At 47.2% G+C, this 27115-nt stretch overlaps 1 protein-coding gene across 6 annotated transcripts in view; it reads right to left on the reverse strand.

Annotated features, from left to right (window-relative positions):
* Nucleotides 1-27115, reverse strand: part of LOC308467360 (perilipin-3-like) — a 44052-nt gene that overhangs the window by 12051 nt on the left and 4886 nt on the right. For 2 of the 6 annotated variants that reach the window (XM_080989037.1, XM_080989035.1), the window contains exons 2-6: nucleotides 25030-25099; nucleotides 23742-23937; nucleotides 21453-21535; nucleotides 20580-20877; nucleotides 19392-19591 (exon numbers count right to left, since the gene is read on the reverse strand). In XM_080989037.1, coding sequence (XP_080845163.1) covers nucleotides 19392-19591; nucleotides 20580-20877; nucleotides 21453-21535; nucleotides 23742-23937; nucleotides 25030-25092 — 840 coding nt within the window. In that variant the 5' untranslated portion in view covers nucleotides 25093-25099. Of the gene's footprint in view, nucleotides 1-5346; nucleotides 5415-9160; nucleotides 9330-14011; nucleotides 16003-17942; nucleotides 18075-19391; nucleotides 19592-20579; nucleotides 20878-21452; nucleotides 21536-23741; nucleotides 23938-25029; nucleotides 25100-27115 lie in introns of those variants that run through there. The other 4 variants (XM_080989034.1, XM_080989039.1, XM_080989038.1 and 1 more) reach the window with 4 other exon arrangements.

The following is a 27115-nucleotide window of genomic DNA, read 5'->3' on the forward strand; positions in this document are numbered from 1 at the left end:
CTGTCCATGGAGGCACAGGTTAATTCTGTGTCCAGGGTGGCTGTTTACCAGCTCCATCTGGTACGCAGGATGAGACCCTCCCTGTCTGTGTACGGTCTCGCCAGAGTGGTCCATGCTCTAGTTATCTCCCACTTGGACTACTGCAATGCGCTCTACGTGGGGCTACCTTTCAAGGTGACCCGGAAACTGCAATTAATCCAGAATGCGGCAGCTAGACTGGTGACTGGGAGTGGCCGCTGGGACCACATAACACCGGTTCTGAGAGATCTGCATTGGCTCCCAGTACGTTTCCGAGCACAATTCAAAGTGTTGGTGCTGACCTTGAAAGCCCTAAACAGTCCGGTATCCCTGAAGGAGCGTCTCCACCCCCATCGTCCACCCTGGACACTGAGATCCAGCGCTGAGGGGCTTCTGGCGGTTCCCTCATTGCAAGAAGCAAAGCTATAGGGAACCAGGAAGAGGGCCCTCTCGGTAGTGGCGCCCGCCCTGTGGAAAACCCTCTCTTCAGATGTGAAGGAAATAAGCAGCTATCCTATCTTTAAAAGACATCTGAAGGCAGCCCTGTTCAGGGAAGTGTTTAATATTTAACGCTGTATTGTTTTTAACACTTGATTGGGAGCCGCCCAGAGTGGCTGGGGAAACTCAGCCAGATGGGCGGGGTATAAATAATAAATTATTAATTTATTATTATTAATAATAATATTATCTGAGACAAGAGATTCTGCAAAAGGAAACCAGTGCAAAGGAAGTTTCTCCAGCGCTGCCACAGCAGAAGTCTGGGTTGTCACAATTCAGTCCCCTTGCAAACAAACGAATAAATCAAAGCTGATTGTGCAACCTGGACATTTCACCTCATAAAGTAGGTTGGGGTGAGAGATAGCATGGGAGTCATGAGTTTCATGACGCAGCGTGATTCGAACTCTGGCCTCTAGTCCATTTGTGAGCCTCTGAACGTAGAAGCCAGAAAGGGGGATTAAAAAGAGCAGTTTAGTTCTCCGCAGGAGCCCACAGCTGCCGAAGATTTGGCGTTCTGAATTTCGGCATGGCGTTTGCCCCTCAATAAAAGTTGCAGAAAAACTAGAAATTGCGGTTAACCGGGGCAGTGTGGCTCGCAGGTCGATGGGCAGACGAAAGACAATTGCGCTATCATGCGAAAGAAACGTTTCTTTCTTTCTGTTAATTTTGTAGAGATAAAAACTTCAATAAAAATTACCGTATTTTTTGCTCTATAAGACTCACTTTTTCCCTCCTAAAAAGTAAGGGGAAATGTGTGTGCGTCTTATGGAGCGAATGCAGGCTGCGCAGCTATCCCAGAAGCCAGAACAGCAAGAGGGATTGCTGCTTTCGCGGCACAGTGATCCCTCTCTTGCTGTTCTGGCTTCTGAGATTCAGAATATTTTTTTTTTCTTGTTTTCCTCCTCCAAAAACTAGGTGCGTCTTGCGGTCTGGTGCGTCTTATAGAGCGAAAAATACGGTAATAAAAAATATAAAAATAAAAAATGTGCTGTCATGCGTGTACAGCGATTAGACCGTCCTGAGTTCGAATCCTGACTCAAGCCGAAGACAGTCACTGTCATCTCTCGGGCCAGCTGACCTCACAATGGGATCATTTGCTGTCTATGAACTACAAGTCACTGCTGGCTAGTCAGGCTAATGACACTGTAAACTGGCAAAGCTCTGAAGAACTTTAGAAGACACCTCATGGCAGCCCTGCATAGGGATTTTTTTTTAATGTTTCATGTTCGATTGTGTTATTGTATATGCTGGAAGCCTCCCAGAGTGGCTGGGCCAACCCAGTCAGATGGGCAGGGTTCTAATAATAAAATTATCACACACAAAAATATTAAAACACCAGCTGCGCTTGGAGGTCCCTCAACTGGCAACGCAACAGAACATACATTTAAGCACATCCAATGTGCGTTTAAAACACACGACTTCTGTCTCCCCCTGCCGGCAAAGATTCCTGGGAACTGTAGTTTAAAGGAGCTGGGAATTTCAGTTCTTGGGAAGAGAGAGTTAACTACAGTCCACAGTAAAAAGGTAAAGGTAAAGGGACCCCTGAGCATTAGGTTCAGTCGTGGCTGACTCTGGGGTTGCGCGCTCATCTCGCTTTATTGGCTGATGGAGCCGGTGTACAGCTTCTGGGTCATGTGGCCAGCATGACTAAGCCACTTCTGGCGAACCAGAGCAGTGCACGGAAACGCCGTTTACCTTCCCGCCGGAGCGGTACCTAGTTATCTACTTGCACTTTGATGTGCTTTCGAACTGCTAGGTTGGCAGGAGCAGGGACTGAGCAATGGGAGCTCACCCCGTCGCGGGGATTCGAACCGCCGACCTTCTGATCGGCAAGTCCTAGGGTCTGTGGTTTAACCCACATCGCCACCCGCGTCCCTTACAGTCCGCAGTAATGCGCTTTAAATGTTTGCAGATGTGCTCCTATCAATCTGCTCCTTGGCTGCCATTGCCAAGTACAATTCAAAGTTTCGGTGCTGACCTTTGGTACTAAGTAGAACCAGACAGTTTCATTATTTCAGCTTCGCTCCGCAAGACGGTCAGGCCTGGGGAGGGTTGGGAATGCAGCCCATTGAATGCAATTCTTTGGAAACAAGCCAATCCAAGCACTTGACTTTTGCTCCTGTGAGATGGGGCTGCCTTTGTGCCACTTTGCTGCAATCGCATTTGAGCAGAGATTTTGAAACGCCAACCTCCAGCGCTTAATCCAGAATGCGGCAGCTAGACTGGGGACTGGGAGCGGCCGCCGAGACCACATAACACCGGTCTTGAAAGACCTACATTGGCTCCCAGTATGTTTCCGAGCACAATTCAAAGTGTTGGTGCTGACCTTGAAAGCCCTAAACGACCTCGGCCCAGTATACCTGAAGGAGCATCTCCACCTCCATCGTTCTACCCTGTCACTGAGGTCCAGCGCCGAGGGCCTTCTGGCGGTTCCCTCACTGAGAGAAGCAAAGCTACAGGGAACCAGGCAGAGGGCCTTCTCGGTAGTGGTGCCCTCCCTGTGGAACACCCTCCCACCAGATGTCAAAGAGATAAACAACTACCTGACATTCAGAAGACATCTCAAGGCAGCCCTGTTCAGTGAAGTTTTTAATGTTTGACATATTAGTGTATTTTTGGTCTTTGTGGAAGCCGCCCAGAGTGGCTGGGGAAACCCAGCCAGATGGGCGGGGTAAAAATAATAAATAATTATTATTATTAAAGCTTTCTGCTCTTTAGAGTAGCCCCCATTGTTTCTGGGGAATATCCGAATGCCGTCTCCCGCACGCATTTCGAACTCTGACCCTCTTAGACCTTGCCGCCAAACCTGTTCTGGGCCGTGGGAAATTTTTGCAAGGATCTGCCAAGTAACCCCTCACTGGCATTTGATGGGAGGGCAGTGTGGTACAGCGGTCAGAGTGCCCGACTAGGGGACCCGGGTTCAACTCTCGCACTCAAGCCAGGAAACTCAGTGGGGGTCTTTGGGGCCAGGGACTGTCCCTCAGCCAAAATCATCCTCAGAAGGTTTTCGGGAAGGATAAACAGAGGGGAGGGAGGGGGAGAGTCGCTGCCTTGAGCTTTTTGGAGGAAATAGAGAACTAGACATTGTAATATGTCTAGACAAGGTCTTATACAGTGGTACCTCAGGTTACATATGCTTCAGGTTACATACGCTTCAGGTTACAGACTCCGCTAACCCAGAAATATTATCTCAGGTTAAGAACTTTGCTTCAGGATGAGAACAGAAATCGCGCGGCGGCGGCACAGCAGAAGTGGGAGGCCCCATTAGCTAAAGTGGTGCTTCAGGTTAAGAACAGTTTCAGGTTAAGAACTGACCTCTGGAACGAATTAAGTACTTAACACGAGGTACCACTGTATATATAATAAATGTTCATAAATGTACCAACCAAACACGTACACAGATCAGCACAGGAAGACCGTCCTGAAACCATTTTGACTCCCCAACTGACCAAATGTTTTCTCTGCAAGGAAGGGAGGGGGTGAGGGAACCGTCCCATTGTCTCAGGAATTGGGTAATCACCATCTCAAAGGAATGGCCAGACTACCAGGAAAGGCAATCAGATAAGGCATGGGTAGGCAAACTAAGGCCCGGGGGCCGGATCTGGCCCAATCGCCTTCTAAATCCGGCCCACGGATGGTCCGGGAATCAGCGTGTTTTTACATGAGCAGAATGTGTCCTTTTATTTAAAATGCATCTCTGGGTTATTTGTGGGGCACAGGAATTCATTGATTTTTTTTTTGTGTTCAAAATATAGTCCGGCCCCCCACAAGGTCTGAGGGACAGTGGACTGGCCCCCTGCTGAAAAAGTTTGCTGACCCCTGAGATAAGGCATTATCAGATAACCTGGCAGACAGGAAAAGCTACAACATGGAAAAGCCTCCCCATTGTCTTTTCGTTCACAAATCCTGTTTTAAGGGTATGTCTGTGTATGAATAGGGTGAGCCTGTGACCTGGCTCAGGAACTAAGTATTTATCATTACAAAAGACTGGCCAAGCTCCCCAGGCAATCCAATCAAGTGACCATTAACAGGTAACCTGCCAGACAGGAGATAAAACAACGCACTCAGATTTCTGTTGTAGATCACCTTTTCTGTGATGCAGGTATGATGTTTCTGGGGGTGGTCTGGAGCTCCAGGGCAGGGATTTTAAAATGTCTATATAAGGGCAAGCGTACCTTGGTTCTGTGTCCTCCTCCTTTCCTGTGTGTGGGGGGAGCACCCTGTTGCAACAGATCAATAAAGATCCGGCTTACTAGCTGCTTTGCTTCTCAATATTCTCTGGTTGGCCTCTGTTATTTTCTCCTACCGATAGGGAACCCACTTAAGGACTCTATATAGGCTCTTGGATACCCCATAAGGGAAGAAGGGCAGATTTTGTTTATAACAACATACCAAACAGAAATTATAAGAAAGTTGAACTACACAAAATAATAATAATAATAATAATAATAATAATAATAATAATAATAATAATTTATTATTTGTACCCCACCCATCCCACTCTGAGCGGCTTCCAACAAAGATGAAAAATACACTAAAATGTCACATATTAAAAACTTCCCTGAACAGGGCTGCCTTCAGATGTCTTCTGAATGTCAGGTAGTTGTTTATTGCTTTGACATCTGATGGGAGGGCGTTCCACAGGGAGGGCGCCACTACCGAGAAGGCCCTCTGCCTGGTTCCCTGTAACTTGGCCTCTCTCAGTGAGGGAACCGCCAGAAGGCCCTTGGCGCTGGACCTCAGTGTCCGGGCAGAACGATGGGGGTGGAGACGCTCCTTCAGGTATACTGGAGAGACAAATCGTTGGGAAAAACAAAACCAGCCACTTACTTTCGGGTCTTGTTCTTCGGTTACTGTAGAGGCGGCAGCATCACCTTCTGAGGACGACATTCTTGCAGCTAAGAAGGAATAAGAAACTCTCTTGAGTCACACATACAGAGATAATCTTGGGGGTAAAATCCAGGGCCACAAAGACATTCCCTGGTTGGAGGCTGGGAGATAAGGCAGCCACGTGCGATTAGCAGCTCAGAAGGTCGATTCGGGATGGGGGAAGAATCACGTCTGCCTTTGTCACGGGCTGCTTACAAGTCTCTTTGCAAAAAGAAAATAAAGACACCCCCCCTCTTTTCCTTGACAGCGAACAAGGCCGTGCGGCTGGACTTGGCTCAAGGTTTCTGAGTTGCAAATCTGTGCACCACATGGGGAAAGATGTGCTTTGGAGTCAGGGTAGATAAAAATCAATAAATAAATTTTTACAATCGGATTTTTTAAAAAAAATTAAATCTGTCTTTTAAAAAACTGGATTTTTAAAATAAAATGCTTTTGGAGCAAAAAGATTTTCTCTTTAAGTTACATTACAGTCCAAAGGCTATTCATCAGGAAATAAGGATTTGTCTTAAGTTTTTCACGTGTGCTAAAACTCAGTCTACGTTTTTTTTAAAAAAACATGTTAACAAACATGGATACCTTTGCTATAATGTTACTGTTTTAGTTAAATAAATTGTTTAAATTGCTATGAAAGGAATGATTGCTTTTCTCCTTCCAACAAAGTACAGCAGAAAAGTTGCCCAAGTATAAACAGTCAACTTATTAAACCTCGCAATAATTTCGTCATCTATGTATTTCTAATAGTATAACCAAATCAGTAATTTTTGATATAACTGTAAAAACCACTCTGAAAAGTTATTGTTCCAAAAACGAAACCTTCATCTGGTTGGAAATATTCAAGGTTGTACCAGCAAGAAGGAGTCTTTCTGTAAAAAAATTAAGGATCCAAATCAAGTTTTACAGACTAGTGATTTAAATTGTGGTTTAAATCGATTTGATTTAAATCAAATCCACCCTGTTTGGAGCAGAGGTCTTCAATCTGGCACTGGGATTTTATTTTATTTTATTTTATTTATTGCAAAATGCCAACTCTGTTTTCCAGCCTGGCTCTATATGATTTGATTTGAGTACTGAACCTAACAGACTCCGAATGGCGATGAATCAGTTGCGAGCCACTCAGGAGTCCTGTAGAAGTGCTGTAAGCTCAGCGGAGCAGAATTGGCTTTGGACGCCGAAGGTCACGAGTTCGAATCCAGACATCCCCAGTTGCGGCCTCGAACCCTGGAGAGTTGATGCCATTGGGTGTCGTAAGACCCAATGGCCTGACTCTGTATAAAGGCTCTCAAGAATCCTTTGCTTTTGGGAGGTGGGCTGGCTTGCCAAACAACCTCCAACTCAGAGGTTCTTTGTTTGGCAAGTCAAAGCCGTACGCCTAGACGACTACCCTTGCCACATTTTCTGGGATGTGAAGGACTGCAACCTTCACCCAAAAAAGATAAATTTTGCAAGACTCCCCACCATTTACTCAAGCAGAGCTGTTTCGACATCACACACTTCTCTTTGGAGAGACAAAACCCATCACAGATGAACCAGATAGCCAACGTTTAACAAAGCAATTGCAGCCACCCCCATTGTCCAGCCCGGACAACTGAGGTCCAGCTCCGAGGGTCTTCGGGCGGTTCCCTCCCTGCGAGAAGCGAGGTTGCAGGGAACCAGGCAGAGGGCCTTCTCGGTGGTGGCGCCCGCCCTGTGGAACATGTCAAGGGAATAAACAACTACAGTGGCACCTTGGTTTAAGAACAGTCCTGTTGACGAACGATTCGGTTTACGAACTCCGCAAAACCGGAAGTAGTGTCCCGGTTTGCAAAGTTTACCTCGGTCCAAGAACAGAATCCGAACGGTGGAAGGGCACCGGCGGTGGGAGGCCTCATTAGAGAAAGCGCGCTTCGGTTTAAGAATGGCTTCGGTTTAAGAACGTACTTCCGGAACGGATTAAGTTCGTAAACCGAGGTACCACTGTATCTGACTTTTAGAAGACACCTGAAGGCAGCCCTGTTTAGGGAGATTTTTAACGTCTGATGTTTGATTGTGTTTTTAATATCAGGGTTTGCGGCGTTCAGGAGCCAAAACATCTTAGTACCAAGGCATTCGGGATCCTTATGCCTTATTTCTGAGATGGCAAGCTGTTTTGAGCTGGTGTTAACATTTGTCAGTGAGTAATTACTAATTATATGGGACGCAGGTGGCGCTGTGGGTTAAACCACAGAGCCTAGGACTTGCCAATCAGAAGGTCGGCGGTTCGAATCCCCGCAATGACGGGGTGAGCTCCCGTTGCTTGGTCCCTGCTCCTGCCAACCTAGCAGTTCAAAAGCACGTCAAAGCGCAAGTAGATAAATAGGTACCGCTCCGGCGGGAAGGTAAACGGCGTTTCCGTGCGCTGCTCTGGTTCTCCAGAAGCGGCTCAGTCCTGCTGGCCACATGACCCGGAAGCTGTACGCCGGTTCCCTTGGCCAGTAAAGCGAGATGAGTGCCGCAACCCCAGAGTCGGCTGCGACTGGACCTAACGGTCAGGGGTCCCTTTACCTTAACCTAATTACTAATCGTAACAGCCCAAGGTCTCATTCCAGGTCACTTGAGAGCGCTCTCCCTGCGGTTTGATGGAGGTAGAAACTGTTTCATGCCTTGTTACGCTGCCGTTTCTACGGGGTTATACGCTCCGTATTTATTACCCCTGCTATGCAAAAATCTCCAAATGAATCTGAACTTCAATGTCTAAAATCCCTGGTAGAGGACAAGGATCCTGAGATCACTTTAAGGGTAGCCAAATTCTGTTCGATTGCCATAAAACTTAGGGAACATGCTGTGCTATCATAATGATTAAGGCCTTAAATGATCATTTTAGGTTATATGTTAGTGACTAAGTTTTAATTTATATATTTTTTTAACTGTTGCTATATCTATTGTCCCTGTTATACCTAATTGCAAACTCAAATGTATCCCTATCGTGTTCTATGACTTCCTTGATATTGTATGTGGGCTGGAACTGGTCTGTGACCGAAATACAGTGGTGCCTCGGGTTACATACGCTTCAGGTTACAGACTCTGCTAACCCAGACATAGTGCTTCAGGTTAAGAACTTTGCATCAGGATGAGAACAGAAATTGTGTTCCGGCAGCGCGGCGGCAGCAGGAGACCCCATTAGCTAAAGTGGTGCTTCAGGTTAAGAACAGTTTCAGGTTAAGTACGGACCTCCGGAACGAATTAAGTACTTAACCCGAGGTACCACTGTAATAAAATTCAATTGATGGGCTTCAGTTGAGATTCCTGCATTCCAGGGGGTTAGACTAGATGACCGTTGGGGGTCTCTTCCAACTCTAAAATACTATACGTGAAAAGAGGGTGCTTTTTTGCCTCTGCTTTACTCTTTAAGCCCTACTCATTCATTCCCCCACACTGAAAGCACATTTAACCCCAACCCCCAAAATCCGGGGAACTTTAGTTTGCAAAGCATGCTGTTAATTATAGCTCCCTATGAGCTACAGTTCCCAGCATTTCGTGGAGGCAGGGAAATGCGATTTAAGCACACCTCGACTAAGCAAGCTGTTACATCCCTAGACTTTGAGATAATAATTAAAAAGCTGGCCATCACCCCAAAACTTGCGGTAAGCAGCTAAATATTTCAAATCCAGCTACAGCCCTATAAATACTGACTCAGAAATAGCATTAAAAGAAGAGATGGATAGTGAAACCATTGCTCTCGAAGTATCTGACCCAAATTGGGAAAGAAAGAAAGAAACTATAAAGTCTTTCAGCTCACCTGATGGGTCCGGCGGAGTTTCAGCTCCAGCAACTGTAAGAGACACGTCCGCGCCCACCTCTTAATATACTCCGGAGTGACTCCCCTTCCTCGCTGTCTGCAATCAGGAGCAAACAGGCATCATGTGAGCTCCGGAATGTGGGTGGGGTTAGAGGGGGAAGGGTGGGGGAGAAGGCGATTTTTCCCTCCGGTTCCTGAAAGTTTGGTTCAAAACGAGCGAAGTGAAACTCCACCCCCGCTGGAGGAAATGAAAGTGGAAGTGGGCGAATTCGGAGCCGACGTTGCGATCTTCTGTAGGCAGGCAGAAATCCAACCGGGGCAGCAAACCCCTCGCAGCTTCATTTTCTTGGGGGCGGGAGGGTTCCCAGCCTGCTGAATGACACGGCATTGCTGGCATTCCCTCTTGCTGAAAAATCAAGTTTAAAAAATGGTTCCTGATACAACTGTGAAGCTGATAAGCAAAAAAAGCGGAGAATCTTAAATTGCAATCCTATGCCTCCTTTAGTTCGCAGTAAGCCCTGTTGGATTCCTTGGCAAAATCTCCCTGGGAGTAGCTCCCCTCTTGAAAACAGCGGGACTTACTTTTGAGTAAACACGTGCTTATGATTCGGGTGGAAACTGCAACTCTCGAGTCTGCCCAGAGACACAGATAAATTGTGGAGTGCAGGGAAGTGTGGAAACGCCACTCTGCTTATGCTCAGAGGCAACCTTCTTTATAGCATTCCTTTCTACTCCGGAGATAACTCCTGGTGCTAGTGTTACGTGTAGCATCTTACAGCACTGCAGGCAGAAATCCCACAGGCGCAGAGGCTGTGATATGGGTTGTTGTTGTTTAGTCGTTTAGTCGTGTCCGCCTCTTCGTGACCCCCTGGACCAGAGCACGCCAGGCACTCCTGTCTTCCACTGCCTCCCGCAGTTTGGTCAAACTCATGCTGGTAGCTTCGAGAACACTGTCCCACCATCTCGTCCTCTGTCGTCCCCTTCTCCTTGTGCCCTCCATCTTTCCCAACATCAGGGTCTTTTCCAGGGAGTCTTCTCTTCTCCTGAGGTGGCCAAAGTCTTGGAGCCTCAGCTTCAGGATCTGTCATTCCAGTGAGCGCTCAGGGCTGATTTCCTTAAAAATGGATTGGTTTGACCTTCTCGCAGTCCATGGGACCCTCAAGAGTCTCCTTCCAGCACCAGAATTCAAAAGCATCCATTCTTCGGCGATCAGCCTTCTTTATGGTCCAGCTCTCACTTCCATACATCACTACTGGGAAAACCATAGCTTTTACTATACAGACCTATGTTGGCAAGGTGATGTCTCTGCTTTTTAAGATGCTGTCCAGGTTTGTCATCGCTTTTCTCCCAAGAAGCAGGCGTCTTTTAATTTCGTGGCTGCTGTCACCATCTGCAGTGATCATGGAGCCCAAGAAAGTAAAATCTCTCACTGCCTCCATTTCTTCCCCTTCTGTTTGCCAGGATATGATATGGGAGAAGACTTCAAATGCAAACTTTGTGTATGTTGCGTACAAAAGGCACAAGGGTCCTGCCAGAAGAGAGACTTGGGCATAATTTTGGCTGTGAGTCTCGCAGGATCTCTCCTTGCCTTGTAGGCTTTTCTTACCTGGCCTGGGAGAGTGGGACCCGGACTGACTCCAGCTACGAAAGCAGAGACTGTGGAAGAAGCCAGGGACCACCTTCAGCAATGTTTCATTTCAAAACATTTCAGCGAAACTTTTGTGTGTGTGTGTGTTAACTTTGCTGCGTTCAATGTCCATTCTGCATTCGACTTCCTTCATAATGTTTTATTTTGAAAACGTTTTAAGAGAATGCTTTTTGTTCATTGCATTGCTTTGAAAGTATACTTTCTTCAGCGACGTTTTATTCTGGATTTATCTGACGCTTTGAGGTATGTTTGTAACCACTCTGAGATTCTTTTCTTAAAAATATAAAGCTGTTCAGGGAAGTTTTGTATTTTTTACTATTTTTTGTTGGCAGCCACCCAGAGTGGCTGGGGCAACCTGCTCAGATAGGTGGCATAGAAATAAATTATTATTATTATTATTATTGACCATCAACATGGTCGCAAGAACAAACGAAAGAGGCAGGGACTTATAATGTAGTCTGAATATGCCTCCAAATTCCTGTTGCTGGAAAACCCAGGAGGGCAGTGATGAATCTACGAGCACCATCTGGTATGCTGGTTGAGACCCTGCCCGTCCGCACACTGTCTTACCAGAGTGGTCCCTGCTCTGGTTATCTCCTGCTTGGACTACTGCAAAGTGCTCTTCGTGGGGCTACCTTTGAAGGTAACTCAGAAATAACAACCAAGAATGTGGCTGCCAGACTGGTGACTGGGAGCAGCCGCCGGGACCATATAACACTGGTCCTGAAAGACCTACATTGGCTCCCAGGATGTTTCTGAGCACAATTCAAAGTGTTGGTGCTGACCTTGAAAGCCCTAAACAGCCTCAGCCCAGTAGACCTGAAGGAGTGTCTCCACCCCAATCATCCAGCCCAGACACAGAGGTCCAGCTCCGAGGGCCTTCTGGCGGTTCTCTCACTGCGAGAGGTGAGGTAACAGGGAACCAGGCAGAGGGCCTTCTCGGTAGTGGCACCTGCCCAGTGGAATGCCCTCTCACCAGATGTCAAGGAAATAAACAACTATCTGACTTTTAGAAGACACCTGAAGGCAGCCCTGTTTAGGGAAGTTCTTAATGCCTGATGTTTTATTATGCTTTTTTATTTGTGGGAAGCTGCCCAGAATGGCTGGGGAAACCCAGCCAGATGGGCAGTGTAAAAATAATAAAATTATTATTATTCCTACAAATGGACCTTGACTTTGCTTGGAGGTTCTATCAGGGGAGCGCAGGCATCGTATACCCTTGACTGAAAAACGGTACACTCCTTCTATCTGGGATGGTCGCCCTCTTCCACGGAGCGCGAAGCTTCGGGAGGAATGCACATGGAGCGGTGAGGGAGGAAGGGGACACCCGCTGAATCAGCCGAATCAACCCTGGCAATCAATGGGGTGACTGATGTCGCAGCCAGATCGCCTTGACAATGCTTTTTGATATGTTAGCGGCCATGTGATGATTTTAGCTTATGAATTTTATTGTTTAATGTCTTGATTTGTATATTGGGGTACAGCGGTACCTCGGGTTACATACGCTTTAGGTTACATACGCTTCAGGTTACAGACTCTGCTAACCCAGAAATAGTACCTTGGGTTAAGAACTTTGCTTCAGCATGAGAACAGAAATTGTGCTCCGGCGGCGCGGCAGCAGCAGGGGGGCCCCATTAGCTAAAGTGGTGCTTCAGGTTAAGAACAGTTTCAGGTTAAGAACGGACCCCCGGAACGAATTAAGTACTTAACCCGAGGTACCACTGCACTTTTATAGCTCTGTTTAGAGTACGTAATGTTTTGATAATGTAAATGTTTTAAGTCTTTTGTATCAATCCAGTATATTTTCTTTTAATTGTTGAATGATTCTGTGTGCATTGCGGCAGCCTTTGGCTATGTGCAATAAAACTGACTATTATTATTATTATTATTATTATGCTCAGGTTCTGTTTGCTGGTTTCTTACAGGTATCTGACTGGCCAATGTGAGAACAGGATACTTGAGTAGATGGACCACCGGCCTGATCCAGCTATCAGTGGCTGCTAGTCATGACGTCCGTGAAGCATCTTCAAGATCGGAGGCAGCATGTCTCTGAATATCAGGAACCAGGAGGAGGAGAATACATCAGTGTGCTCAGGTCACAGCTATGAGCTTTTGCTTGGCCACTATGTGGAACATGATGTTGTACATTTCCTTGATTCAACGTAAACCAGTCATAATAATAATAATAATAATAATAGTTATATTAACTAGCTGCCGCATTCTGTATTAGTTGCGGTTTCCGAGTCACCTTCAAAGGCAGTCCCATGTAGAAGGCATAGCGGTAGTTCAAGCGGGAGATAACCAGAGCATGCACCACTCTGGCCAGACAGTCTGTGGGCAGGGAGGGTCTCATCCGGCGTACCAGATGGAGCTGGTAGACAGCCACCCTGGACAAAGATTTGACCTGCGCCTCCATGGACAACTGTGAGTCCAGAATGACTCCCAGGCTGCGCACAGGGGCACAGTTGCCCCATTCAGGGCCAGGGAGTCTTCCACACCTGCCCGCCTCCTGTCCCCCCAAAACAGTACTTCTGCCTTGTCAGGATTCAACCTCAATCCGTTAGTTGCCATCCGTCCTCTGACCGCCTCCAGGCACTCACACAGGACCTTCACCGCCTTCACTGGTTCCGATTTGAAAGAGAGGTAGAGCTGGGTATCATCCGCATACTGATGAACACCCAGCCCAAACCCCCTGATGATCTCTCCCAGCGGCTTCATATAGATCAGGCATAGGCAAACTCGGCCCTCCAGATGTTTGGGACTACAACTCCCATCATCCCCGACCACTGGTCCTGTTAGCTAGGGATGATGGGAATTGTAGTCCCAAGCATCTGGAAGGCCGGAATTTGCCTATGCCCGATATAGATGTAAAAAAGCATGGGGGAGAGGATGGAGCCCTGAGGCACCCCACAAATGAGAACCCAGCGGTCTGAACACTCATCTTCCAACACCACTTTCTGGACACGGCCCAGGAGGAAAGAGAGGAACCACTGCATAAGTTTCCCTGTTTAGGGAAACTGTTTAATAGGTTATTATATTTTAATATTCTGTTGGAAGCCACCCAAAGTGGCTGGGGAAACCCAGCCAGATGGGCAGGGTATAAATAATAAATTATTATTATTATTATCTCCCCCCAACTCCTCTGGACAGTCCAGGAGGAGACCCTGGTCGATGGTATCAAAAACCGCTGAGAGATCCACAGCTCAAAAGAAGTCATTTCTTTATTCTGGAAGTAAAACAATTCTACGGAGGTACAAAAACGTTAGCGGCACTTCAGGCTGGATTTCTCAGGACCGCCGTTGATTCCAGGGCTCACCCAAAGTTCCTCTTGACCTGCGCTCGGACAGTTCCAAGTGCTTGCCTCCTTGTCCTTCTCCTTTCCCAGAAAAACAAACAAACCCTGCTCTTTAGCTCGAAATAGGAACAAACAGCAACCCACTAGAAACCTGAACGGCTGTTTGCTCTGAATGAGCACTAAAGAGCAGTTTCCCACCCCAGAGGGCAGCAGCAAGACTAGAGGAATTGTGGTGAAGCCCTCAGTTACAAAAGAAAGGCCACCAACGGAGGCTATGCAAGATTCATGCTGGAACCACATTAAGAGCGGGGTGGGGTCTTTTTTCCACCCCCATGGCATTGGGAAGAAACTTGAGAAATTGAGGAGGGGGGTAGGGAAGAGAAATATTGTCAAAAACTGAAAGCCACAACAGGGTAGGGCAAGGGTGAAGGAGGAGACATTTCACTAAGAGTTAAAACAATAGTTTAAACTTACGTTAAAAGCATTGGGATTTCCTGAATCTAAATCTAGAGAACCACGATTTACAGGGCACACATGGATAGCTCAGTCAATAGGGTATAAGACCCCCTAAGCCCAGAGGTCGTGGGTTCGAGTCCCAAGTTGGGCAAAAGTTTCCTGCGTTGAAGGGGGCTGGACTAGTTAGAGGACCGTCATGGGTCCTTTCCAACTCTACAATTCCGTGTTAGATCATGGCCAGTGTCAGTCTTACTCAAGAGTAGACTAGCTGAAAATAATGCACATAGCTCACTTGGCTCCAGTCGTTTCAAGAGGTTTGCAGCCACTGTCAGTCCTACTCGGAAGTAGAACCATGACATGCTGGGCACGGGTCTACTCGGGAGTAGGGCCAGCAGTAGATGCAACCCATTGCTTCGGAACGTTAATTTCAAACGGTCAACTCTTGAGTAGAACTTAGCTTGAGAAAACCTTTTTTCCCCTCTCTCTCTTTTTTAATAGTAAATTCCAAAAATTCTAGTGGCCACCAGATTGTGTAAGTAATTTACCCAAGTAATTTACTCCTTCCATTTCAAAATTTCAGAGTTCTGAGCTATTTGCTAGGGACTTTAAATGCCCCTAAGTGTTGGCAGTGGGGGAATAGGACAATATTCTCTTTCTAAAGGATGGGAGATGTGTTTGACAAACACGCAAAGCGGCTCATCGTTCAGACCATTTTTTCCCCTTGTCGCCGCCACCATTCAGCATTCCAATAAGGCACATCTCAATTACAACAGGTGCTGTTGGAACCTCTGTGCACCCAGAAACCCCTGGGAACTGTAGTTCGGCAAAAAGAAAATAAAAAAGCACCAGGTCTTTTGAGACTGGGAACCAATGGTCCTCCAAATGTTCCTGGGCTGCTGGGAGCTGAGAGCTACAACATCTGGAGGGCTACAGGTTCGGTATTCTCGACTTCCCTGCAATACTACGGTTCCCAAGGATTCTCTGCAGCCACCGCAGATTTCTGAAAAGCACAGCACGGAAGATCTAAAGTTCCTTCTCCGGTTCGGAGGGCTCCTTTTGCGGGGTCTTAGGCTTTTCGGCGGGGTCTTCCTGCGCCCGGGAGCCAACTCCCTCTGCCTCTGGAAGCTCCACCAGGTTGGGCGCAAAGGGGCCCACCACCCACGGGAGGGGGACGTTTTGCACGACGTAGTCCAACATCTCGTCCATCGAGCTGCGCGCCTTGGCGATCCTCTCGCGGCTCTGGCTCAGGAGGGCGGCCGGCACGTCTTGGAACGAGCGAGCCCCGGAGAAGGATGAGTGGAGACCCTCAACGGTTTGGCGGACCTGTTGGACTCTGTCCTGGATGCCGGAGGGAAGGCCTTGGACGCTGGACACGAGGGTGACACAGGAAAGCTGTAGCTGCTGGGTGAGACCCCTGAGCAGGGCGAGAGACTGGGATTCCACCTAGGATAATAATAATAATAATAATAATAATAATAATAATAATAATAATAATTTTATACCCCACCCTCCCCAGCCAAGACCGGGCTCAGGGCGGCTAACAACCAATAATAAAAACAAGTTGATTGAAATACAGTGGTGCCCTGCAAGACGAATGCCTCGCAAGACGGAAAATCCGCTAGACGAAAGGGTTTTCCGTTTTTGAGCTGCTTCGCAGGACGAATTTCCCTATGGGCTTGCTTCGCAAGACGAAAATGTCTTGCGAGTCTTGAGATTTTTTTTCGCTTCCCCCCCCTTTATCTAAGCCGCTAAGCCTTTAATAGCCTTTTAGCAGCTAATCCGCTAAGCCGATAAGCCTTTAATAGCCACTAAACCGCTAATAGCGCTAATCCGCTAAGCGGGTTGCTTCGCAAGACGAAAAAACCGCTAGACGAAGACACTCGCGGAACGGATTAATTTCGTCTTGCGAGGCACCACTGTACAACTTAAAAAACAAGATTAAAATACAGTGGTACCTTGGGTTAAGGACTTAATTTGTTCCTGAGGTCCATTCTTAACCTGAAACTGTTCTTAACCTAAAGCACCACTTTAGCTAATGGGGCCTCCTGCTGCTGCTGCAGCCCGATTTCTGTTCTCATCCTGAAGCAAAGTTCTTAACCTGAAGCACTATTTCTGGGTTAGCGGAGTCTGTAACCTGACACGTATGTAACCTGAATCGTAGGTAACCTGAGGTACTACTGTATAACATTAAAACAATTAAAACATTAAAATGCAGCCTCATCACAGGAGGAGAAAGGAAAAAAGAAAGGGGGGGGAGGGAATCAAATTGATTCCAAGTCAAAGGCCAGGTGGAACAACTCTGTCTTACAGGCCCTGCGGAAAGAAATCAGATCCCGCAGGGCCCTGGTCTCATGAGGCAGAGCGTTCCACCGGGCCGGAGCCAGTGTTGAGAAGGCCCTGGCTCTGGTTGAGGCTAATCTGACTTCCTTAGGGCCCGGGACCACTAGGGTGTTGCTATTTATGGACCTTAAGGTCCTCCGTGAGAAACAAGGAACCGCGTTGGCAACCTTGCGCAAAGTCCCCCCCCCCCTTTAGAAACCAGCATTACTTCCATCTCAAGAGGGACTAGAAGCTTGGCCTTTGTTCAAAATCTACAGTGGTACCTTGGTTCTCAAACACCGGAAACCCGGACGGAAGTGTTCCGGGTTTCGAACATTTGTCAGAAGCCGAATGTCCGATGCGGCTGTCGGCTATAGTTTCCGGGGAGCCTGCACCAATCAGAAGCCGCGCCTTGGTTTTCGAACATTTTGGAAGTCAAACGGACTTCCGGAACGGATTAAGTTTGGTGCTTTTGTTTTTGCTATTTATTTTGTGTTTTTGAGGCTTTTTTGGTTACTGTATTTTTCGCTCTATAAGACGCACCAGACCACAAGACGCACCTAGTTTTTGGAGCAGGAAAACAAGAAAAAAAATATTCTGAATCTCAGAAGCCAGAACAGCAAGAGGGATCGCTGCGCAGTGAAAGCAGCAATCCCTCTTGCTGTTCTGGCTTCTGGGACAGCTGCGCAGCCTGCATTTGCTCCATAAGACGCACACACATTTCCCCTTACTTTTTAGGAGGGAAAAAGTGAGTCTTATAGAGCAAAAAATATGGTAGTTTATTTCTGTGACTGTGCAGAACCCAGTTCAGCTACTGATGGATTGATTGTGCGACTGCGGCAATGGATAAAAGCCCCCCCCTCTAAACAAGGACTATCACCAGCGCAGGTAAGAAAATAATACTGAAAAAGTGTGCTGATTTGCTGTACAGCATCAGATTCTTGATTGCAGGGTTGTCCATCAAGGGATCTTTTTTGGGGGTGGGTGGGTGGGGGGTAACTGGTCATTCGTTTTTAGAAGGGGCTGATCTCCCCACCCCCCCCTAAGAGAAAGGGAGGAGCTACCTCTGGCTGCACCAAGGAGTGTTGTGGCTCATCACTTTGAGCTTGCTTCTGGTTCCAATCCAGCCACATCTGATGTAGCTTCTCTTGGCCGCCATGTAGCTTGTGGTCCACTCCCTGTTTGACATGTTCCATCTGACAAGGGACAAGAAAGGGTCGGAGGGAACCACACCAGAAGCTTGCTTTTCTTTTTGTTTAAAAAAATAAATAAAAACCCAGTCGTTTTCCTGCACCTGCTATTGCTTACAGGTCAAGAAGAACCCTTTGGCTCTCAAGATGGCGTGGGACTACAACTCCCATCAGCAAGCACGGCCAAGGATGGTGGGAGCTGTAGTTCTGCAACGTCTGGAGGGCCACAGGTTCCCCTACATCTTTTATAGAATCATGGAGTTGGGCAGAACCCCAAAGATCATCCGTTTCAAAAGGTTTCACTCTGGCGAATGCGGCAGATTGAACCTGAAACCTCGACATCATCAGCACTGCGCTCTGAGTTATGTATAGACAAGGCCTGATGTGGATGGAGAATTGTTTTATGCCTCCATGCAATGCAGCCATTGCTTACCAACTCCAACGTCTCTGCGGTCCATGCGGTTGTTTTCACCAGGGTCCTCAAACATCGCCTGGTTAAATCTCACTCCGTTCCAGCCGTCCAGTGCACATGCCATCCCGCCAAGCCCCGAACCTCAGTCCCCAACCCACCGAGATGCCCCAAAAGTGGACAGAGGAGAGCTTCTCTTGCAACATTAGAAGGCAGTGGGCACCCCACGAAGCTGGGTGTTGGAAGAGAAAGGGCGGGCAAAAGGAAGTCCTTATTCTGACAACTGAACTGCGGAACTCTCTGCCACAGGAGGCCGTGACAGCAAGCACCTTGGGTGCCTTTAAAATAGGGTTGTGGACTGGATGGGACAAACTCATGGACCAGAAGGCTATCAGCAGATCCTAGGGACGATGGCTGTGTTCCACGTCCACCGTCAGATGTGGCAGGGCTCGGAATACTGGTTTCTGGGGATCAGAAACTGCTGTTGTGCTTGTGCCCTGTTTGCCAGATTCCTAGAAGAATCTGGGTGATCGCTAGATCACTGGCCTGTTCTGGCAAGCTCTCCTTTATGCCCTAGATCCCTTGCGTCTTCTACCCATTCAATCCAACCCCTCTAATCGTTTGCCAACAATACATCGCTGGAACCTTCACCCTGGGCAGCTGAAATGTGCCTTATGTGATGTCATAGCAGCTCAGCCAACGGGCACTTCTCAAGCTGTAAATCACTTTTATTTATTAAGTTCATAGGGTGGCTTACAACATAACCCCCCCCCCAAAAAATACACAATAGCAAAATATCCCAATAAACCACATGCCCGCCACCCCAGACATAAGCAGCCCTGGCCCAGTTAAGGAGTGCGTAGAGTATAGATTAGAAATAAAAGGCTCTGGATCAGTTTTCAGGGCATTCTTACCAGCTCGATGGTTTGGTGCAGTTGGGCGAGGGCATCTTGGGTACTCTGCTTGGCATCCCTCAGCTTGCCCAGAGAGTGCTGGTAGGCTCGGTGGCGGAGTTTGGCTGAGAGAGACCCCAGGCGCACGAAGTAGCTCCTCTGCTCTTTCTGCTGCTCCACGGTGGCGATTTCAAAACCCTCCACAGAGGTAGCGAGTTCAGCTGGGAATGAGAGAGGGGTGGTGGTTATGGTTATGGTGGCGTTAAAGGTATCAGTTCAATATGCACAAAACGCTATGTTTGAATGCCTAGTACTTCAAATGCTATGCACAGAAGTTTGCACCAGGCGGGAGGTTTCACACTGGCAAATGCGGCAGAAAAGTTTGGATGTTTCTATTTCAATCATTAGCAGTGGTGCAGTGTTGGTTGCCAGCATCCAGGGTAAGGAAAGTACTGTGGCCCATAAACTGTGGGGAGAAGCAATCCTTCGTCACAGACAAGGGAAAATTCAGGGGAAAGTTCCCACCATGCGAGAGACGGTCCCTATTCTGCCCATCAGGGACTTGGGACCTCTAGGACCAACTGGCGACATCATGGTTCATGGTGAGAACAGGGTAACCGTTCAGACAGGGGGGCATGAATATATATAGTATGATAAACATAGCCCCCTCCTGTTACATATCAGGCAGGTACTTTCTCTCTCTCTCTCTCATCTTCTAAATATTTATTTAAAACATCTAACCAACCACTTAATTATTTCTGAGCGGCGTATGTAAAAACAATGTGCAGATAATGGGCGAGCACAGCAGTCTTTCAAAAACCCCAAAGCAGTAGAGGAAAATCGGAAAAAATAAGGATAAAACGCTCAAATATTTTAAGTTCTTGAAATGTAATTTGGAAATGTATGTAACACTGAGAAGCAAGTGAGGGAGGGAAGTGAAACATCAAGGTAGGGGTGTGGGAAGTCAACTTTTAAATCTGAATTAATTTGGTGTTGATTTGTGATTTTTTAAAAAAATAAATAAAAATTGGCAAAAAAACGAAAGCAGGTATCTTTCCCGGTCTGCATTTGTCCAGGAACTGGTTTTTAATATATTTTATTGCTTTACTGCCTGTGTGTTTGCTGCCTTGAGTAACTTTGGGAGGGAGGGAGGCCTATAAATTTAACGAATGATACGAATAAAATAATTCCCTTAACGAGGATACCTACCCAGTTCTTTGTCCGTCATCGGGAGATAATGGTCCACTAGCTCTTCAGACTTGCCCAGGACCACATCCATGCCAGTGGTGACCATTTGACCCACTCTGGACCCCAGGACGGTGTTCACACTGCCAGCCACCACCGATCTGGTCATCTCCACGCCACCATGTACGGCCCCTTTGGCCATTTCCACCACCCCGCTCATGCCGCCAGCCACAGCATCCTTCGCCCCGTTGAGGGTACCGGAGACAGTGTCCCGGGCCCCAGTCACTTTGGTGGAGACCAGTTCCTTCGTGTCTGCGACCACCTGGAAAATTGTGAGCAAAATGCTATGAACCAAAGTTTGCACTAGACAGGAGGTTTCACTCTGGCAAATGCGGCAGAAATGGTTGGATGTTTCCATTTCAGTCTTTAGCAGTGGCGCAGAGTGGGTTGCTAGCGTCCGGGGTAAGGCAAGTATTATGCCCCCTAAGCTGTGGGGAGAAGCAATCCTACGTCACAGACAGGGATAAGTTCCCATCATGCGAGAGTCGGTCTCTACTCTGAAAGATAAAATACGACGGCGTGTTATTGACATTCCAGCTCCAAGAGTTTCTCGAACATGGTGACGAATTAAGAGTTTTGCACCAGCAGAATCATGCTGTGCAACAGAACCCATAAAGCAGGTTGCTGTTTACATTATGGGATGTGATCCATGAGAGGCAGTCAAGTACAACATTCCTTGTAATCCTAGAGAAGACATGCGAGGGAATGTTTGGTCCAGCCAGTCGAAACTTCCTTTTTCTCCTGGCTAGAGCATCCTTCCTTTTGCATGTGATAGAAACGCAGATAATGTACCACTGAGCAGAGCATGTCGGGAAAGAAAAAAAAAAAATTACTAACCTTCTCCGACGGCTGTTGCAAAATAGGCAGTTTCTCTTCCAATTTGTCCAACCCTTTGCAAGCATACTCATTGGCCGTTGCAACTAAAAAGACACAGAGATTATATCGATAGCTTCCAAAAACCAGCGATGGGGGGAAAAGAACTCAGGAAAGCATGCAGGCCATCTTGGCAGCAGTGGCCAGGGAACTGCTTTTGGGGGGATTTCCGGTAAAGCCTTGCCAAGGTGATAGTCCTCATGGGTGCCCAATGCCTAGTGAAAGCCGAGAAGCTGGGGAGTTGGCTGAATAAGGTTTTGGTCCGGAACGGGGGGCCTGCTGGGAGAGGACAGTCTTTGTCCCTACTTTGTTCAACATCTGAAGAATAAAAAAGGCTTGCTCACAACGTGCAACGTTATGGTTGGCCCCAATAAAGCAGTTTTGGGGAGACCGGCTGACCCTCCAGAGCAGGGGTCAGCAAACTTTTTCAGCAGGGAGCCGGTCCACTGTCCCTCAGACCTTGCTGGGGGCCGGACTATATTTTGAAAAAAAACAATGAACGAATTCCTATGCCCCATAAATAACCCAGAGATGCATTTTAAATAAAAGCACACATTCTACTCATGTAAAAACACGCTGATTCCTGGACCATCCGTGGGCCGGATTGAGAAGGCGATTGGGCCGGATCCAGCCCCCGGGCCTCAGTTTGCCTACCCATGCTCCAGAGGTTGTGGGACTCCAACTCCTATGAGCCCCCTACAGCCAGGGATAATGGGAGTTGTAGTTGAGCACCACCTGGTTGAGGGTTTTGGAATTCCTTCGCCTTAGCAATTGTTTTGCTTTTTCTGCAGGCGGCAGTCACAGATTCAGCGCACATGGCTCCCGCTCCTGAGAACCCCGTGAACTGTAGTTTGTTAAGGTTTCTGTGGCCCGTGCCCTATGAGGGCAAACTACAGTTCCCAGGGTTCAGGGAGAGTCCTGCGCTTAAAAAGCAGAGTTTGGAGGTGACCCACGAGACCCTGTTTTTAAAGTCACATCCACACCATACACCTACAGAACCGCAGATATGTAGTTGGGTGGGTCCACATGTGTCATCTAGTCTGACCCCCTGCAACACCCTATGTGGGGCTCGAACCTTCGACCCTGGGATTAAGAGTCTCATGCTCTACCAAATGAGCTATCCAGAAATGGAGGATAGTTCCTTCTTGTTCTTCTCCCCTTCCTCACCAAAGGATTTTGGGAACTGTAGTTTGCCGGGAACGCGATGCGAGAAGAAAACTACAGTTCCCAGGATTCTTTGGGGAGTATTCTTTTTTTAAAATGCACGGTATATGCTTTGAAAGAGAATATGATGAAAATGATGTATAGATGGTATATCACACCAGTGAAATTAGCTAAAATGTATAAGACAAATAATAAATGTTGGAAAAGAGAAAGAAGGAATATTTTATCATATGTGGTGGGAATGTAAAAAAGTAAAGAACTTCTGGGAAATGATATATAATGAGATGAAAAAGATGTTGAAATATACGTTTAAAAAAAAAACCAGAAGCATTTTTACTTGGTATTATAGGTCAGGACATTAACAGGAAAGATGTTAAATTATTTTTATATGCAACAACTGCGGCAAGAGTATTGTTAGCCCAGAAATGGAAACAAGAAGAAATTCCGACGAAAGAAGAAAGGCAGACAAAATTAATGGACTATGCAGAATTGGACAAAATGACAGGAAGGATTCGAAACCTGCGGGACCAGAGATTTACGGAAGATTGGAAGAAGTATATGAAATATTTGAAGAGCAACTGTAATCAACAAATTACGCTAGTAGGACTACAAGAAGTTTTGTAAGGAGAAATATATGAAGTGTTACAAAGTAGAAAAAGAGAAGAGATATTGGTTATGAGTTTGAAATGTAATAGGGAAGAGAAGAAATGCATACTGAGAGATTAGATTGGAAAATTTCCAGACAGGATTGATGGAAGTCAAAAATTTGAATAAGATGTAAAAGTATGTTTAATTACTGTTGAAAATGATATGTTAAAAAAAATATATATGGGTGTGATCTATGAGATCCTTCTTTTTGTGTCACGCCATGCACTGAAAACATATTCAAAGCATGCGACTCCCTTCCCCCGCCAAAGATTCCTGGGAAACATAGTTTGCCAGTGGCGAGGTGCAAACTACAGTTCCCAGGATTCTCTGGGGGGAAAGCCCTGCGCATACAGTGAGGAGGCGAGGGTACGTGCCACCGTTTCTCAACCTCAGCGCGGCACAAGGCACAAAACAAAGCAGCAAATTGACAGCGTCACCCACTCTGAGGCTCCAGCTTTGTCAGGAGAGGCTGGGCGCCACCAACGGCCGCCGCCGTGAGGGTCTTCACACTCTTCTCTGCCACGTCGCAGACGGACTTGAGGTAGGGGTGGGTCTCTTTTGTGGAGGCGTAAGCCGAGGAGACCATGTTGAAGGTCGAACTGACCAGCGGGAGGCTGACCACTCGACTGACCACATTCTACCAGAGCAGGAGAGAAAGAGAAGAACTATTATTATCATTTGGGGAGCTCATTTTCAGTGGTGCCTTGGTTCTCAAACGCCTTGGTTCCCAAACGCCAAAAACCCGGAAGTGTGTGTTCTGGTTTTCGAACGTTTGTTGGAAGCCAAACGTCCGATGCGGCTGTCGGCTATTGTTTCCGGGGCGCCTGCACCAATCAGAAGCTGCGCTTTGGTTTTCGAACATTTCAGAAGTCAAACGGACTTCCGGAACAGATAAAGTTTGCCGCTTTTGTTTTTGCTATTTATTTTTGAGGCTTTTTCGGTTCGTTTGTTTTTGTGACTGTGTGAGGCCCAGTTCAGCTACTGATGGATTGATTGTGTGACTGCGGCAATGGATAAAAGCCCCCCATCCAAACAATGACTATCACCAGCGCAGGTAAGAAAACATTTTAATTTTTATCCTCTACAATACTGTCTTTATTTATTTTATAGTACAGTACATTGTTTCTTGGGGACGCGGGTGGTGCTGTGGGTTAAACCACAGAGCCTAGGGCTTGCCGATTAGAAGGTCGGTGGTTCGAATCCCCGCGACGGGGTGAGCTCCTGTTGCTCGGTCCCTGCTCCTGCCAACCTAGCAGTTTGAAAGCACGTCAAAGTGCAAGTAGATAAATAGGTACCGCTCCGGCGGGAAGGCAAATGGCGTTTCCGTGCGCTGCTCTGGTTCGCCAGAAGCGGCTTAGTCATGCTGGCCACATGACCCGGAAGCTGTACGCCGGCTCCCTCGGCCAGTAAAGCGAGATGAGCACCGCAACCCCAGAGTCGGCCAAGACTGGACCTTAATGGTCAGGGGTCCCTTTACCTTTACCTAGCCAAGAACATTTTCCAAGGTGGCAGCAGTTTTGTGGGGGCGGGAACATCACTGCATAAAACATCCCACCTTCTCTCCAAAAATCAAAAATTAAAAAGGGAAGAATGCAAATGTTTCCCATCTCCTAACTGGAATAGAGGGGCACAGGTATTTGGCCAAGGAGAGAAAAGGGGCAGATCGGGTCCCAGAAACTGCCAGCAGCCACCACCGAGCTTGGGGTGAAGGGACTCATCCCCCACATACCTGCTGATCAGGCTCTTGGTTTTCGGGAGCCGTGTCGCTCACGGGACTTCCTTCTGACGTCATGGCACGGCTAAAAGAGAGGAGGAAGAAACTGTCAGGAGAGGCAGGAGGGCTCCCGCTTCTGCCCCACAATGGCCAGTTAACTTATGGAACTCCCCGACACATGATACGCTGAGGGACGGTTGATGAGCAGGCCTTCGTTGTTGTTTTTCCAGGGCTGTACAAATTCATGGAAGATGGTTCTATCGACAGCTCTGATTTACTGAAACGGAAACTGCATTAAGACACTTTCCACAAATTTGTGCAAGTCGTCCAAGCAGGTGGCTGTCGCTGTGTCTTAGAATTTTAAGCCTGCGTTGCTCCCTAGATGCTCGGCAGATAAGCGAAACCTTCCATTGTTTCAAATCCCAATAAGCGGACGAGAAACAATGGTTCCCATGTTATAATGTGAAGAGAAACCAGTCCGTCCCAGTTGGATGAGTCACGCTGCATTTTTTGCTTAAGCAAACCAACAGCTCTGTGGCACTGCAAATACATGCTGCTCTCTAATTGCTGGCAAACAGCCCAACCGAATGCATTTTCCAGACTTGAAACTCAGGTTTCTTCCATTATGAGGCTCAAACAGTACAATATTGGGAAATGATTTATAATGAATTGAAAAATATATATTTAAATTTAGCTCCCCCTCCCCCAAAGTCCTTTTTGTTTGGAATAAGCCAGACAGAGGGATGTGGGTGGCGATGTGGGTTAAACCACAGAGCCTAGGACTTGCCAATCAGAAGGCCGGCGGTTCGAATCCCTGTGATGGGGTGAGCTCCCGTTGCTCAGTCCCTGCTCCTGCCCACCTAGCAGTTTGAAAGCACATCAAGTGCAAGTAGATAAATAGGTACCGTTCCGGTGGGAAGGAAAATGGCGTTTCCGTGCGCTGCTCTGGTTCGCCAGAAGCGGCTTAGTCCTGCTGGCCACATGACCTGGAAGCTGTACGCCGGCTCCCTCGGCCAGTAAAGCGAGATGAGCGCCGCAACCCCAGAGTCGGCCACAACTGAACCTAATGGTCAGGGGTCCCTTTACCTTACATTGGTACCCCTGGTTGCGAACGGGATCCATTCCAGAGCCCTGTTCGCATCATGAGCAGAACGCAAGCACCGTCTGCGAGTGCGCAGGTTGCGATTCGCCGCTTCTGCGCATGACGTCATTCTGAGTGTCTGCACATGTGCGAGCGGCGAAACCCGGAAGTAACCTGCTCTGTTACTTCCGGGTCGCAAGCTGAAAAGACGTAACCTGAACCAACGTAACAAGAAGTATGACTACATTATTATTGTTATTATTAGAATCATAAAATCATAGAATTGTTAGAAGCGGACCCCTTCCTGAGATTAAGAGTCCTGTGCTCCACCAACAAAGCCCCAGTCTGACTTTGAAGATACAGGGAACTGAAACTTGACCGTTCTGAAATAACAGCAGCAAGACTATTATTGGCCCAAAAATGGAAGCAAGAAGCATTACCGACGATTGAAGAATGGAGGACGAAGTTAATGGACTATGCAGAACTAGATAAACTAACAGGAAGGATTCGAAACCGGCGGGACCAGAAATTCACGGAAGACTGGAGTAAATTTACGGACTATTTGAAAAGTATTTGTGAAGATCAAACGACGTTTGTAGGTTTGCAAGAAGTTTTGTGAGGAGTATTATTGGAAGTATTGCAAAAATGGAGAAGGGGGAGGATGATTTGTAAAGGCAATATAAAGTTAAGAAATGCATAAGAAGTGGTTAAAACGGTGGATCTTCAGAGGTGCTGATGGAAGTCTAAAAAGATTCTATAAGTGATAAGTTTTGTGGTACATTTTATAATTTATATGTTAAAATCAATAAAAAATATTAAAAAAAGGAAAGAAACTTGACTGTTCTGAACAAAATGCCTGCGTGCCAGCACTGTGACACATGTGATCAAGCACAGCCAAATGTGCTCAGGTCCCGTTCAGAGAGTCAACTTTGCCCTAGTGGGCTGCCTGCCTCTGGCAGAGAAGGGCCTTACTCATTTGAGGACACGGCCTGCAGCTTACAACCTCCTGCCTGGAAGGTC

This window comes from Podarcis pityusensis (genome assembly GCF_964106645.2).
Source record: "Podarcis pityusensis genome assembly, chromosome: 18".
In the NCBI taxonomy this organism is placed as follows: Eukaryota; Metazoa; Chordata; class Lepidosauria; order Squamata; family Lacertidae; genus Podarcis; species Podarcis pityusensis.